The sequence below is a fragment of the Cryptomeria japonica genome, chromosome 6 (genome assembly GCF_030272615.1).
Source record: "Cryptomeria japonica chromosome 6, Sugi_1.0, whole genome shotgun sequence".
NCBI classification, from domain to species: Eukaryota; Viridiplantae; Streptophyta; class Pinopsida; order Cupressales; family Cupressaceae; genus Cryptomeria; species Cryptomeria japonica.
The window spans coordinates 681,504,880-681,520,479 of NC_081410.1; the positions used below are offsets into that span (position 1 = coordinate 681,504,880).

Below are 15,600 nucleotides of genomic sequence, written 5' to 3' on the forward strand. Positions count from 1 at the left end.
AGATGGGGATGGTTCTAACCTCTTAGTCAAGTGGAAACGAATAAGCCAGCTATGTTTTATTGGATGCATCTTGACACACTTGGTGAGAGAGGTTGAGGCAGGGAGAGTAGGTAAACTGGAGGATGTAGCAGTTGTATGGGAGCAGTTGGCACTACAGGGGAAACTTACCATTACAGAGCATAAGCTAAGAGTGGCTCTTGAGGAGGAAGTAGAGCATCAGAAAGCAATAGTGGCAGGCCAGGACACCAGGTTGGCCGAGTTTGTGGAATGTCTTCTAGGCAGAGAGATTGTTTTGTAATTTACATAGTAAACATAATACAATAAACATAGTAACATATTAGAAAAATACCAATTGACAATATTCAACACCACATATGGCATAAATATATTCCTTTGTTATCAAGTATAATGTGTGTACAATTATCCATATGAACTGGTTCCCTATACAATACTCCAAATAGAAATAGTGCTGGATGGTTGGTTAAGACTGGCAATTGTTGGCAAATGACATGACCTCTCGGGAACAACTAATTACGCTGTCAACACTAACAAAACATTATTTATTTATTAGCAGTAGATTTGTTGTCTACATCAACACCCCTAAAAAGTACTCTTCCAGATGATGAAAACAAAATGGGGCTTGACTCTACAGAATCATTGAGAACTAGGAGGGTGAGAGGATGTCCCTGGAGTGGTTGAGGATGTCGAGAGATGCTACCGCAGGTGCTGCATTTGCTTTGTTCGTAGCCGCAGATCTCGCTCTACCATAAGTTGACGCTCCCTTGTTGTCTTCATCATATACTCAACCTCCACGACATCTCGCTCCTTTCGCTCCAGCTATGTAGTTATTGCTTCAAGACATTCCTCCAACTTGGCCACCCTGGTGTCCTGGCTTGCCACGGTTGCTTTTTGATGCTCCACTTCCTCTCGTTCTTAGCATTTGCTTTGTAATGGTAAGTTTCTCTTGTAGTGCCAACTCGTCTCGTACAACTGTTACCTCTTCTAGTGCAGCTACTCTCCCCACCTTAGGCTTTTTGGTCGAGTGTGTTGCCCTCTGCAACTGATAAAATACCTCCTTGAATGAGCTCTCCATGCCGTGCAGGGTGGATAATATGCTGCCTTGATCCTCCTCTGTGTGAGCTCGATGCCAAGTCTCGGTGCATGAAGTGTTGTGTAAACTCCTCCTCACAGCCATCCCTCTTGAAGGCAACAAGCCTCTCAGCTTCTGGTACAACACCAACATACACCTGTCTTGCTAGCTTTGCGACCGCTCGGGTGATTGAAGTAATGTCATCCAACTCTGCTAGAAATCTTCGTATGGACCTGAGAGCATCCTGTGGGTCAAGTTTCAAAACCTGAATATTGCTCTCCTTCATGCTGGATTCTTCGACACCATCTCATATCATAGGATGGTCTCCCCAAGATGTGTACTCTTCAATTTCTTTGAACACTTTCTCCTTCTCAACTAGTGGTTCATGAATCCCCTCTTCCTTCCTGCCGTGCTCCATCGTCTGCTCGATATGTGGTTCCATCTCTATATGCTCTACTCTTCCTCCCTCATGCTGTAACTCATTTGCTAGGTGAGTGCCTTATATTGTACGTGGTGATGGTGGTGGAGGTGCTCGTGTTGCTACATCAAAATTACCCAACCATTTCTCCAGTGAAGCATCTACCTCGGTATCCTTAGTAGGTGCACCCGTGGTATTTTCTGGTACGATGCTCCCAATCACTGTGGTATGGGGAGGCTTTGTTTGCCATGCGATAGCCATAGGGGTGGCCTCCTGTAGCCCCTTTGGCATTGCAATCCGTAGAATTGTACTAGTTGAGAGTAAATGCGTAGTTAGGGACCGCCTGGTTGGTGAGAAGGTAATGCTACGACCCATTGAGCCTCTTGACACCGTACTAACCCTCGGCTATGCTATGGTAACCCTTGGTTTTACAACTCCTTTGACTGAATCATCCCTCGCGGTTGGGATGTCTTGCAACACACCCTTGGGTTGAACCTCCCCTTTGTCCTCACGAAGTGCCATCCTGAATGTATTATCTGCACTCTCACTTTCGGTGGATGAAACCTCTACCGTGTCTTTCTCCTCACGAGGGCTGCCCTTATCCACAACACCCTCATCTTTGACACTTGGCTCGATGTTCTCCTGCAACTCTTGCCGTCTCTTCTTCTTGGGTTGATATTGCTCATTTTTGATTGTGAGTCTGTGAAGACGCATCCAATAAAACATAGCCGACTTATTTGGTTCCACTTGGCTGAGAGGTTGGAACCTTCCCCATCTATTTGCAAGTGCCTATGTGCAGAGTACCTTCAAGAAGAGCCTGATGGCATGGTGGCACATGTAAAACATCTTGTGCTCAAGAGTTAGGAATTCCTTGATTCGGTCTGAGAGCACAGTCACCCAATTGTACACAATGCCATTCATGATCCCATTCATCAATCGTATCATCCACACTCAGATGTCGGAGGTTCTGCTGGCCCCCATAAGACGACTCTTCACTAGGTCCATAATACATCTCCATTGTGCGGTGGCTATGAAGCTCTTCTTCACTTTGCTATTGCTATTGCTCCATAGGCTTTCCCATTGCTTCTTCGTCAAATCACTCCGGTTTCCACCTTTATTTTTCTTCTTTCTTCATTTTTCCTGAGGGTTTGGCCACCTAGTGCCCTCTCGATGGAATGCCGAATACCCTTGCAAACTCTCCAAGGCCATATTAAACTATGACTCTGCTTCCCTAGAATTCTATGATGAAGCGATTAGAGTGTTGGTCGTATCTTGCGACCAAGGTTCTCAACACTGGATTGAATTCCCGCAAGTTGAAGACAGGCATCTGAATTGGCTTGTCCACTTAGGCTTTTCACAGTGAGGTCTTCATAGAGTGGTCATTTGGAGTCTCCTGCCACCATGTGCGACAATCAATGTTGCTCACTCTTGAATGTGACTCGTGACTGTCACTTCCTCATTTTTTTGGATTTTTGGCCGCGTCTTCTTCTTACTACTACTTGTTGCAATTGTCGCCATGGCTAATTGTGATGTCTGGCCTTTGTCATTTTTGCTTTTATCCCCTTGGGAATAATTGTCGTAATTGCTAGGGTTCCTGTAATTGATTTTGATCGTACTAGGACTTTGGCCTGCCATGTACCACTCTCTTGTCTTGTACAAACTACTCCCCTTTATGGTGTACCAGTCTTCTTGTTCTACGTACTCCTTCCACACCAAGCTGTATGGTATTTGTGGCTCCCTTCGTGCAGTCTTGTTTAGTCTTGTTGGCGTAGAACCTTGTATCAACCCTTCCTTGTTTTGTCTACGGACTCCTTTGTCCGTATGACGATGTCACTCCTTGCTTGAAGAGTCCGTATGACGATGTCACTTGCTTGAAGAGTCCGTACGACGATGTGACTCCTTTCCTGAGGGATAGGTTGGTTTTGTTAGGGAGAGGCAGAGTAATACCTCACAAGATAGGTAAGCCCAACTCCCTCACAAGATAGGTATGCCCAAGATGGGATATGGACGGAGTCCTGAAACCTTGAGGGAGCATACTTGTAGACTGGTTTCCAAGCGCCCTATGACAATTAGTTCCCCATCCTTTGTTAGGGTTGATAATTAGGAAAGAACTCAGGAGTGGGGCTTAAGTATAGTAACTGCCAAATGTATTAGGAATCCTAATTGTTACTTAATTTTAATAATCTGATTTAAGACATAATAATCTTTGTTACCCGGGGATGCGTCTCTAGGCTAAAATCCCCCGTCCTCGTACCGGGGACGTTTCGGGGATTTGGGGATGGCGAGGGGCGTCCCTCCCACCCTGTCCCCAAAATTTGAAAATTTGTGAGAAATGCATTGGAAACTTGGGGTCGACAGTGATTCTCAAAGGGGACGTCCCCCCGACCCCTGGATAATTGGGTATGCTTTTGACGTCCTCTAACCATCCCGGGGTATGGCCAACCGTCCCCCTTTTCCTAGTACATTTAAAAATAAAAAAAGATTCAAACGTTTAAAAGAAAACATTTTTTTATTTCTTTTTGTGGTCCCCACACCTCAACAATAGTATATTTCTGGGATGGTGCATATGCTGTATTTTGATAGTGAACTATTTATGGTTGCCATTTTTGTTCAGTTTGTTTCAGTAAATAAGTTATTACATATTCGAATCTATTGGTTGCCCACATGTGGAAGGCATGCTGCATAATATTTACAGATCAGACATTTAATAAATTTTTGGGAGGTAATTTTGATCAGGTAATTTTGCTATATTGCTTCTTCAGCAATAAATATTGTTGATACAGGAAATGCTTACGGTCAAAGGTGTTGATTCAGATTTGAAGTTGAAGTACTACAACCTATAATCTCTGTGAATACTAATATTCTGTACTCCTTTACAACCCTCACATTTACCTATAATCCTTTTGAATACTAATATTCTGTACTCATTTACAACCCTTACATCCTGAATGTTAAAGTGGAAACTTCATAGCAACCTTGCAAGGCCATGATGTTGGAGATTGATTTTGCTGTAATCTGTGCATTTGCCATGATTTCAACCGTGCATTTGCCATGATTTCGAAATCTTATGTTTATACTTGGTTTTTTTGTATTTTGAAAATGAAACTATATGGCAGCAGTGTAGCCTTTGGGCATTTTGTATGCTAGTTTTTTAATATCACATGCATATTGACAATGAATTCTAATTTCTGAATGATGCATGCATATTGTATTATTAAGTATTGACAATGAATTTTGAACACAAATGTTGTATTTTAAAACTTAAGGTTCTATAATGTTTTCATATGCATGCTATATCCATGTTTTTATATCAACATTTAAATTTTTTCTTATATTTTATATCATAGATGACAAACTCGCCGAATACTCGGCGAGTCACAAAAACTCGCCGAGTTTTTGCCCCTGGCGAGTAGTAACGACTTCTACTCGCCAGGAAACTCGCAGAGTTTTTGGCGAGTTTTTGCCAAAAACTCGGCGAGTTTTTGAAAAAAACTCGCCCGTGTTTTGTATACAGCTGAAAACGGCTTAAAACAAATTTGTTTTTTTGTTTTTCAATTGTGTTTTGGGTTGAGAAGGGGGAAACTCATTTGGAAGGCTTGGAAGGTGATTTGGGGTGGTTATTGAGTGATTCCAAGTGGATTTGAAGGGGATTTGAAGGGGATTTGAAGGGAAAATCAGATTCCAAGTAAGTTTTTTAATTTTTTTTTCTATGCTTTTTTAAAACAATTTGTTTATTTTTTGTTGCATTTAGATTGATTACAAATGATTCCTAGGTAGTCTAAATCATTTCTAAGTTATTTACACAAGATTTAACACAATTCTTGTTGAATTTTCACAATTTTTTTGAAGAATCTAGTTTTCAAAAAAAAATTCAAACCCTACTTTTTTAAAAAAAAAACTTCGAATGATGTCTAAATTTATTTAAACTAATGTAGATAGTTTGCTTAGTGCTAAATTGTTTAACTAAAATGTTAATTTTTTTTTGCACTTTGTATGTGTAGGTTAAGTAAGCATTAATCATGGCAAGGGAGCAATGGCCACTAGATCCATGCCCATCTGGATTTATAGGCACCCGTCCTAGAGGTGCTAGAGATGGGGCATGGAGGTATGCCTATGAGGGACCCGATCCTGGGTCAATTATATGCATACAGTGTGAGAGAATACTTCATGGAGGCATCAACCGCCTCAAATACCACCTTGCAGGAATAGATAGGCATGATGCTAGAGCATGCCCTGGGACCAATGAAGAAATAAAAAGACAAATGAATGCCCTACTTGCAGCTGGGGAAGAGAAGAAACTGCAAAGGGAGAGGGCAAAACTAGCCATGAGATCAGCCATAGCTGAATCTCAAGGTGTTTCTATTGACCTTGAAGAGGAAGAAGAAGCACTTGAGGGCATAGTGGGCTCTCGGCGTGGCCCACGTATCCGCAAACCGACCATCAGCTCACCCATTGCTTCTGCTTCCTCTAGTAGAGTACCTGGCCGGGGCCCTGTTCCACTTCCATCACAACGATCAGGTTCGATAGGTGATTATTTTGTGCCCAGAAACACACCTGGAGGACAACCATCATTAGAGGCTAGTGGATGGAATAAGGAGGTACATGAGAAAACTGACATTGCAGTTGCTGATTTTTGGTACTTCAACAACATTGCATTCAATGTGGCGGAGAATGCTTATTGGTTGAATTTGGTGACTGCTATGACAGTTTCAGGAAAGGGGTACAAGGCCCCTTCTCGCAGGGATTTGAGTGGGAGGTTAGTAAATTACTACATAGTCCACTTGATTTCATTTTTAATTATATTTTAGATTTCTTGTTTATTAAATCAAAATTGTGTACTAATACCTAATTTCACTTTGCATTTACAGGTTGCTCACAAATGCAGTTGCTAGGGCAAGAGAAGTGATGGAGGATCAAAAAATTGATTGGGCAAATTATGGCTGCACCATTCTTTCTGATGGGTGGACAGATGGCAAGAACCGCACCATCATCAATTTTTTGGTCGCTTGCAAGGACAATGTAGTGTTCTTGAAATCTATCGATGCCTCCAACAAGGTGAAAAATGCAGAAACATTGGCTGGAATGTTGGAGCGTGTCATCATGGAGGTGGGGGTAGAGAATGTGGTGCAAATCATCACAGATAATGCAGCAGCATATGTGTCAGCAGGTAGAATCCTTTTGAATTATCACCTTTAGGCATTAGCAATATTCTCATTTGTTGTGGGCTTTGTTTTACTTGGTTGCATATTTCTTAAGAATAAATTCTTCTTTTGCAGGAAGAATCCTCCAAGAGAGGCACCCCACTCTTTTTTGGACACCTTGTGCAGCACATGTCCTTGACCTTCTTTTGGAGGACATAGGAAAACTTGAGTGGGTGACTCTAGTTGTGGAAGATGCAAGGAGGATCACTAAATATATCTACAATCACCCTTGGGTCCTAAATTTGATGAGACAACACACGCAAGGGAAAGATTTGGTGAGAGCTGGTGTCACAAGGTTTGCAACGATTTTCTTGACGTTGCAAAGCATTCTTGCTGCATTGACTTCTTTGAAACAAATGTTTGTGAGTGGAGAATGGCTTAACTCACCTTATTCAAAGAAGCCTGAAGGAGAGGCTGTCGCATGCATAGTCTTCGACAACCAATTTGCACAAAGGGCTGCAGAGATTGTGAAGGTTGTTACTTCAAAACTTTAATTTTTAAATTTTAGTTATTTTTGATTCAAGTCTCTCATTACTAATTTGTAACTTCATTATTTAAATTTTGATCTTTTTGTAATTTGTATTTTTCAATTGTAGGTGTCAGAGCCCTTGGTTCGAGTTCTTCGCTTGGTGGATGGGGATAAAACCCCAATGGGATATCTTTATGAGGCCATGGATAGGGCCAAAGAGTCTATCAAAAATTACTACAAGGGGGATAGGCTCAAATTTGATCCCATTTGGGAAATTGTTGATAGGAGGTGGAACAATCAGCTCCACCAACCCATTCATGCAGCAGGGTACTTCCTCAACCCTCGTTTTAGGTTCGGGGGTTCTTACTCAGATTCGAATGGAGAAGTCATGGAGGGCCTCAGTACATGCATTGAGAGGATGGTACCTGATGTTGAGGAGAGAGACCTCATTGTGAGTGAGCTCCAAAATTATGAGGGAGGAAGGGGTAAGCTATTCTCTTCAGAGCTGGCTAGGAGAGGAAGAACCACTCAAACCCCAGGTATAACATTTGCCATTTGGATTTTGGGATCTAAAGACTAAAATGATTGATAAATTATGTTTTCTCTTTTCTCTTTGCTTTCTAACTTTTCCATTTTATTTATTTTGCAGATGCTTGGTGGCAAAATTGGGGTGGAAACACCCCACATCTCAAAAAATTTGCCCTCAGAGTCTTATGTCAGCCTTGCAGTTCATCCAATTGTGAGCACAATTGGAGCTTGTTTGAAGCAATCCACACGAAGAAGAGGAGCAAGTTAGCGCAGAAACGGCTCAATGACCTTGTCTACGTGCAATATAATCTTCGATTGCGCGTAAAGAAGGTAGAGGAACTAGAAGGTGGTCCAATTGACTTGGATGATATAGATCCTTACAGTGATTGGACATCACAGGAGCAGCCTCCATTGTTTTCCGACACTGACATCACTGATTTGGAGAGGCAGGCTATGGAGGAGGGGGGTGGATTTGGTTTCAGGCTGGATGACATTGAGGAGGATGAGGATGAGGATGAGGATGAGGATTCATTGCCAGTGCCAGAGGCAGGTGGAGACATAGCTTCATCCAGGATGGAGAATGAGTCTCAATCAACCATACCGAGCGAGGAGGCACAGTCACGCCCAGTCCCACAGCAGACTTATACGACTAGACAGTCTAGACCCTCTAGTTCTACCTCTCCCCATGTTTTTGCTAGAGCTGGGAAGAGGAAGTTGTAATTGTAATTTGTGATGATGTATTTACTTTTGGTTTTACAAAAACTATTTAGTAATTTACTATTTTGCTTCAGGCTTCCAGCCATCAGCATTCCTCATGAGGATGCGATTTTGTAGACACTTTGCATTTAAATATATCTAGAATCAGCTTGTTTCTTTTGTGTTATCATTTATTGACTCTTTGGATGCATCTTCTCATTAAAAATTGCAAAAAAAATGCATTTTTTACTAAGTTTAAGCGTGTTTTTAAGTTGCCGAGTTTTTCGCCGAGTTTTTCCGAGTTTTTCCCGAGTTTTCGCCGAGTTTTTTTCCCAGGGGCTTGGCGAGTCGAGCCGAGTCGCGAGTAGTTCAACTATGTTTTATATAGCTGCCCCCTTTGCCATTCCCTTTTCCTCCCCTTGCTGTCCCCAATTTTGGCAAAAAGAATATACAATTGCCGTCTCGGAACCTTGCCCCCTCGTCCCCTGCCGTCCCAGTCCTGAAAACTCGAGGTAACATAGATAATAATGCATAGTGATGTATGTTAATCATTGGGAATTGGCAGCCTCCCAGAAGGTGGCATTACACAGAATTCTTCCGACTTTGGATGTTCTTTGTTTGTATACGTACATTTTTAAAAAATTGTGTCAAGTTTTGAAGTTAAAACCTTGTTTTTGACTATTCAAGTGGTTATATTTTAAGTTTTGCCCTGTTGGTGCATGTCATGTTTTCTTGTTAATTTGTTCCTCATTGTGTTTTTGCCGACCAGTAGATGTGTGCTTCAAGCAAGTTCACTGAGGTCAAGAACAGAGGGTAATGAAAAACAAAGTGAATTTTGAAGCCTGAAATTGCATTGCCAAGTGCTCACTTGATAAGGCACAGTTACATTGACTTGTCATAAGGATTGATTCACATTGTCAGGTGCATACTTATATAAGGAGAAATGTCAAGAGGCAAAATTATATTGTTAGGTGCTCACTTGACAAAGGGGAAATGAGCACTGAAAGTGTGAATCAGAAAAGCACTGTTAGGTGCACACCTGACAAAGATAAAAAAGCACTTATGGTTAATTTCCAAGTCACATAGACGTGCACCTGTATGAGGGAAATATTTCTAAGTCACATAGACGTGCACCTGTATGAGGGAAATATTTCTAAGTCACATAGACGTGCACCTGTATGAGGGAAATAGATTTTCAATATCATATTCACAAATTAAATGTGTACACCTCAATAAGGGCAATTTGATTTCAATTTGGAAATCAGAAAAATGAGTAACACAAGAAGACACGTGTATGCCTCATTAGGTTTTTTATGCACAAGGTATGAGATCAGATGCCTTTTTAAGGGGCACACCTACAAGAGGAGCTTTTACTCATTAAGTCCAAAGGACATGTTTATATACAAAGGTACATAATTCAATATAAGAAATCACATCTTTGAAACTCGGTTATGTTTACCTGTAGAGGTGTGTGCCTAAGTAAAGGGAAATTCCATCTCAAATCAAACATGTATGTCTTAATGCATAGGTGTGTGCCTATGAATGGTGATTATTGAATTCGGCAAAAAGTGCAAAATTGTAATTAATAGCTTGTCTATGGGAAATCCTAGAGTGGAAAGTCAAACTCTAAAATACATGTAGAAGTGTGCACCTAAGTAAAGAGAAAGTGCTTTCATGTGTGAAGTTCACTTGCAGTGCATAGGTGTGTGTTCATTAAAGAATCCTGCTTTCAAATTTCATGACTGTTTTTATGTGTCGAGATGTCCCCTGAATAAATAAAAATGAAGTTTTAAATGCTATATATAGGTATGCCCTTGCGTATAGATCATTGACAGTTTTAAATAGCAGATTGGTAAAGTTTTTTAGCAGAAACCAGTAGATCTGTTCTTTATATCAGCATCAGATTTCCTTGTAGTGGATCAGCAGGGTTTTGACATTCACATTGAGCGTGTTTCGCTTGACATTCAATTGCATACAACATTAGTTAATTGACAGCAGAGTGTGAGGTACAGCAGAATGCAAAACAACTAAATACCATCATAAATGTTCAGCAGAGCAGTGTGTTAGCAAAATGGTCAGCGCTCCCCTTGGGATTCGTGACAAGGGACTAACCGCCTCCCGTGCGATCCATATCTCTATTGTTTGTATCAGGCGTTAATAGATCAGTCTTTTGACGCAATGGCAAACTGGGCCAACAAATGGTATCAGAGCGTTGGGTCACGGGTTCGAATCCCCTTGGGTAACGCTGAGGGGGAGATTGTTGGCAAAATGGTAAGTGCTCCCCTCAGGATTCGTGACAAGGGACTAATTGCCTCCTGTGTGATCCATATCTCTACAGTTTGTATCGGGCATTGATAGATCAGTCTTTTGATGCAACGGCAAACTGGGCCAACACACTGATCTTTTCCAAGAGATGTTCTTCATCCTTTCTTCGGTGATTATAGTGCATCATTATTTATTTTATATTTCATTTCACCTAATTATATATAAATCTCTGTCAAAAAGTACCTAAATTTCAAAGGCTTCTGACTGTAGCAACTTTTTAAAAATTATCAGCTAGTTTTCATTCATTTAGTGCAAATTTTCCATAAAATTCTTCACTGTGTTTTTGATTGAGTGATCAAGTCCAAAGAGTTTTTCACCAGATTGTGTATGATTTCAGTGGATTGTCATTGAGGGTTTTTTTCTTTGACATAAGGGTTTTTGTAAATGTAAAATAGACTGTTATTGTTTCTGTGCAATCAGATTTGCTGTGGCTTCAATATCTGATATGTTAGAGTCAGATCGAAGAAATGAAAATCGATTATGTCTCTTATCGATTTGCCTCTGTAGGTACGAAGGCAAATATATATATATATATATGTCACCGGTGTCTTCTGGTTTTCTTATCCACATCGAACACCCCGTTAAATAGGAAGGATGGCGTATATATATTATTGTCTACATGGAATCGTGCCCCCACAGGGGGTCACGATCCTATGTGGAACCACGTGGTTCCACATAGGTTCGTGACCCTTGTGTGGAGCCACGATCCTCTACACCGGCGTTTCATAACTTTAACCAACCTTAACGTTTGCAAAGTGAATTTGTTAGTTAACACTAACAAAATTCCAATGTTTATTAAATCGTAAATAACAGAATGTGCGCTGATACAAACAGATTTAGTTTACGACTGAGACTATAATTTAACAGTTTTTATTCATAAATTTCAAGGTTTTCAAGATTGAGATAGTATCTAGGGTTTTTGGGACTGATTTTCAAATCTTTATTTTGGTGTCTTTACACCCTATTTGTTTTCCTTGTATGAAAATTGAATTTAACTGTGTCATTTTTTTAGTGAAGTTAATAAGGTGAAACCAGTGGTGTAACAACCAATTTACAAGATGCTTTTATTGAAAGGTATTTGGTTGTTTTTTGAGGGTTTTAACTTCTGCCTTGCATCTTATCATTTTTATCTAGAGTGTTTAGGTCTTGTTTTATGATTATAAAAGGAGATTGTTCGGCAAGTTTGTTGTCACAAGTTTTGTGGAGATAAAGGAAGAAGGATACTAAGTGTTTCAGAATTCTAGTGATTGCAGATTTTTGGTTAAGGTTTGTTTGATCAAGGTTTCCGCGAGACAGGGGTACTTGCCAATTTTTATTAAAAATATAATTTAATAATTTCTAGGCAATATCATGACATATAACTTTGAAAACAAGAATAGTGTTAAAGTTTTTAGATTATTTTCAAATATTTGAATAAACAAAAACAATGCATGTAGAATGAGAAAAGCATGATCAAGGCATGCGAGCCATCTGATGGAAAACCTTGATTAGAGAATCTTATTGTTGGTGTAGTTTGATTGAGGAATCATGATAAGTTCTAAGCAAGAGTTCATAGGATATGACAAAACGTAAAGCTATAGATTTATATACGAATAAAGGAAGCTCAAATTCATCAATTAACTGTAAGGAATAGATCTATTTAATATTACTCCTCAAATCATCGAATGAACAAAGATTGTTAAACTATGTGTTGTGAGGTATTCACACATCGCCCCATTGCAAATGGGGACCCCCACTTTTTTCCTGCTTTCTAGGATAGTATTAGAATCCTTAGCTATTAGCCTTTGCATTAGAAGGGTATAGGTGGTCAAAAGGCTAGGAGTCAGGTGGATAGTCTTGTATGAGTGTGAAGTAAGTTTGCAAAGTCTAGATATCATGAGTTCAATCATGAGTGAAGAAGGATTTATAATTAGAGGGACACTTCAAATGCTTCTCTTGAGGAGCGAGCTTCACTTCATGTGCACCCCTCATGTAGTGAACTTCTTGCACTTCTCCCACAGAGCGAAAACTCATCCTAAAACCTCATGTTGAGCATGTTATCATGTATTGAAGATGAGAGAGTAATTGAAAGAGAGCAAAGGAGAATTTAGTTTCAATTCAAAATCCACTTCATAAGCTCAGCCTCGGGAGTAAATTTCATCTTCAAGAATCAAGGTAGATGAGCGACTTCACATTTCAAGGCATATGAGCGAACTTCACAAATGAAGCCACATGAGCGAACTTCACAAATGAAGCCACATGAGCGAACTTCAAAAATCAATGTACATCAGCAAACTTCATGTTTTGAACTACATAAGCGAACTTCATGTTTTGGCATGCATGAGCAAACTTCATGTTAAGTTTCATGAACTCACCTACATGAGCGAACTTCATAAACTCGCCTACATGAGCGAACTTCAAAAATGAGGACACATGAGCGAACTTCAAAAATGAGGACACATGAGCGAACTTCAAGCTTTGATACACATGAGCGAACTTCAAGGATGAAGGGAGATGAGTGAGCTTCAAGATTTGACAGACATGAGCGAATTTGTCTCATTTACTCACAACAAGATGCAAGGCAGCTGATAAGTCATTTCCTTAAGCTGATTTGATGCCTTAATTTGCTTGAGGGAGAACAATTCAGAATTTAAGATGATGCAAGGCGAGTAAGAAGTTAAAGAATCAAGGGGGATGAGCGAATTTCATGTTCTCAACAAGATGAGCGAACTTCATGAACTCTACTAGATGAACGAACTTCAAGATTCATGATACATGAGTGAACTTCACAACTTGGACTACATGAGCGAACTTCATGTTTTCAACTAGAAGAGAGAACTTCATCCTTAGGGGGAGACGAGCGAATTTCATGATGGAAGAATGAAAGAAATTTGAAAGCATTCAATTTGAAACAAACTTCAAAAATCAATGCACATCAGCGAACTTGAAGAATCAAGGTAGATCAGCGAACTTCATAAATTGATGCATATGAGTGAACTTCAGGAATTGAATGACATGAGTGAACTTTAGGAATTGAATGACATGAGCGAACTTCAAGGATTAGCATATATGAGTGAACTTCATGAGTTGAAGGAGAAGAGCGAATTTGTCTTGTTTACCCACAATAAGGTACAAAACTGCCAATAGATCATTTCCTAGAGCTTATTTGATGCCTTAACATGCCTAAGAGAGAATAATTTGAATGAAAGGCAAGTAGGAGGTTAACTTCATGTTGTGAAGCAAGGTCAAGGCGAACTTCATAAGCAGCACTCTCTGAGCAAAATTCCTATAGGGCCTCTCCTAAAGGTAGTTCGTCATGTTGTCATTAATTGATGACTAAAGCTTTAAAGTTGAGCTCATAGAATGAAAGAAAATGAAGGATAGCAAGTTCAAAGACAAGGGCAACTTCATTAACATCAAAGGTGGAGTAAACTTCAAGCAGTCCTCTTAAGAGCGAAAATTAACTTCAAGTGCTCCTTCATGAAGGCAAATTCCTTTAAATCCTCTTATCAAGCCTGCAAGACACATAAAATCAAGGGATATATCAAGTTAGAAAAACTATCAAGGTTATATATTATGTATTTGATATCATGTTTGTTTTGTTTTGTAGATGAGAGGGGATGGTGATTGCAAAGCAGAAGGAGAAAGATTGTAAAATCTACATCACCATGCAAGGAAGAAAACTTCATTTACAAGAATAGAATGCCCAAGAGGAATCTCAATTCTCACAGCATCATGGAGTTACAGAGAAGAACTCCGAAGGAGAGAAGCAGTGTGACATGTTTTGTTCGTTCTAGGGCACATCAATACTTCAAAACCAAGATCTACACCTTGCACATCTATGATTGAAGGACTCAAGAAGATAGTTTCAGAAGAGTTAATCAAAGCAGGATAATGTTGAGTATCAAGGAATATTCCTTCATGATGATCTATGAAGCCTACAAGTACAAGTTAAAAGGTGGATTCCTAGTCATCATCCCAGTCACCATATCTACCAATTGAAGAAGTCCCACATCAGCATGTCTAGATTCAATGAACTTGACTCGTTCGTGACGACACAAACTTTGAGGCAACTACCCTTATTGTCTATTGGTTATGCCAAAGTGTTGTAATTATTTTATTGGCTAGAATTGAGTTTGTTGTAATAGACCCTAATTAGGGTTTTCATTGTAAAATCTCAGCCATTGATCTCAAATTGATCTGAGCCATTGAATTGTATTGAGAGCACTATAAAAGGCTCAAATCTATCATTTGTAAAGGTTAATAGTGCTAGAATTGTGAATAATAACTAGTGAATAGGAGAAGAATAGAACAAAAAATAGAATAGGAGTTAGAGTAGATTAGGAGAAGGAAGAATTGTTGTTATGACTTGTAAATGAGATACTCTTTTCATTGAAGTTGCGGTGAAATTTGTTATTTCAACAAGCCTCATGGCTCTACTTCTCATGTTTGTTTTCATGTTGATTAGATGGAATGGAAAAAATTGTTGAATGCATTTGTGTGGAATCCGTTTTGTCCATACCACTAGCCTCTTGTTGATTGTAAGTGTGCCTTGCGTAGTCAACTGGAGTGATATGAGCTTAAATTCAAATTGTTATACGTCCATTATTTATGCGTTAACTTGAATGGTGAACAATGTTTGATGATAATGATTTGATCATTTTTTGAAATTCCCTTAGAAGATTGCACTGAGCTTGTGTCAAATTGTTCAGTTTGATGGTGAGACCTCGCTCAGTAGGATTCCACCTAATCATTCATCCATCTTCTTACATTCTAGGCCTTAGAATAGACTCTCCCAACCCTTTCCTTTTGTCCTTTTTTCGACATGAGTTAGTTTAGGACAAAAAGCATCACAAGATTGAAATATCAGATGATCAAGTGTCAGCGATTCAAG

General features: G+C 39.7%; 2 protein-coding genes across 3 annotated transcripts in view; both read left to right on the forward strand.

The window, feature by feature from the left end:
- The window catches only part of LOC131031425 (chromo domain-containing protein LHP1), an 80,368-nt gene that overhangs the window by 40,693 nt on the left and 24,075 nt on the right, over nt 1–15,600 (forward strand). The window lies entirely within an intron of this gene.
- On the forward strand, nt 5,426–8,761 carry LOC131031424 (uncharacterized). The gene is made up of 5 exons (XM_057962539.2): nt 5,426–6,264; nt 6,377–6,675; nt 6,785–7,182; nt 7,306–7,717; nt 7,828–8,761. The coding sequence occupies exons 1-5, from the start codon at nt 5,528–5,530 to the stop codon at nt 8,424–8,426; spliced, it is 2,445 nt and encodes an 814-aa protein (XP_057818522.2). The 5' UTR covers nt 5,426–5,527; the 3' UTR covers nt 8,427–8,761.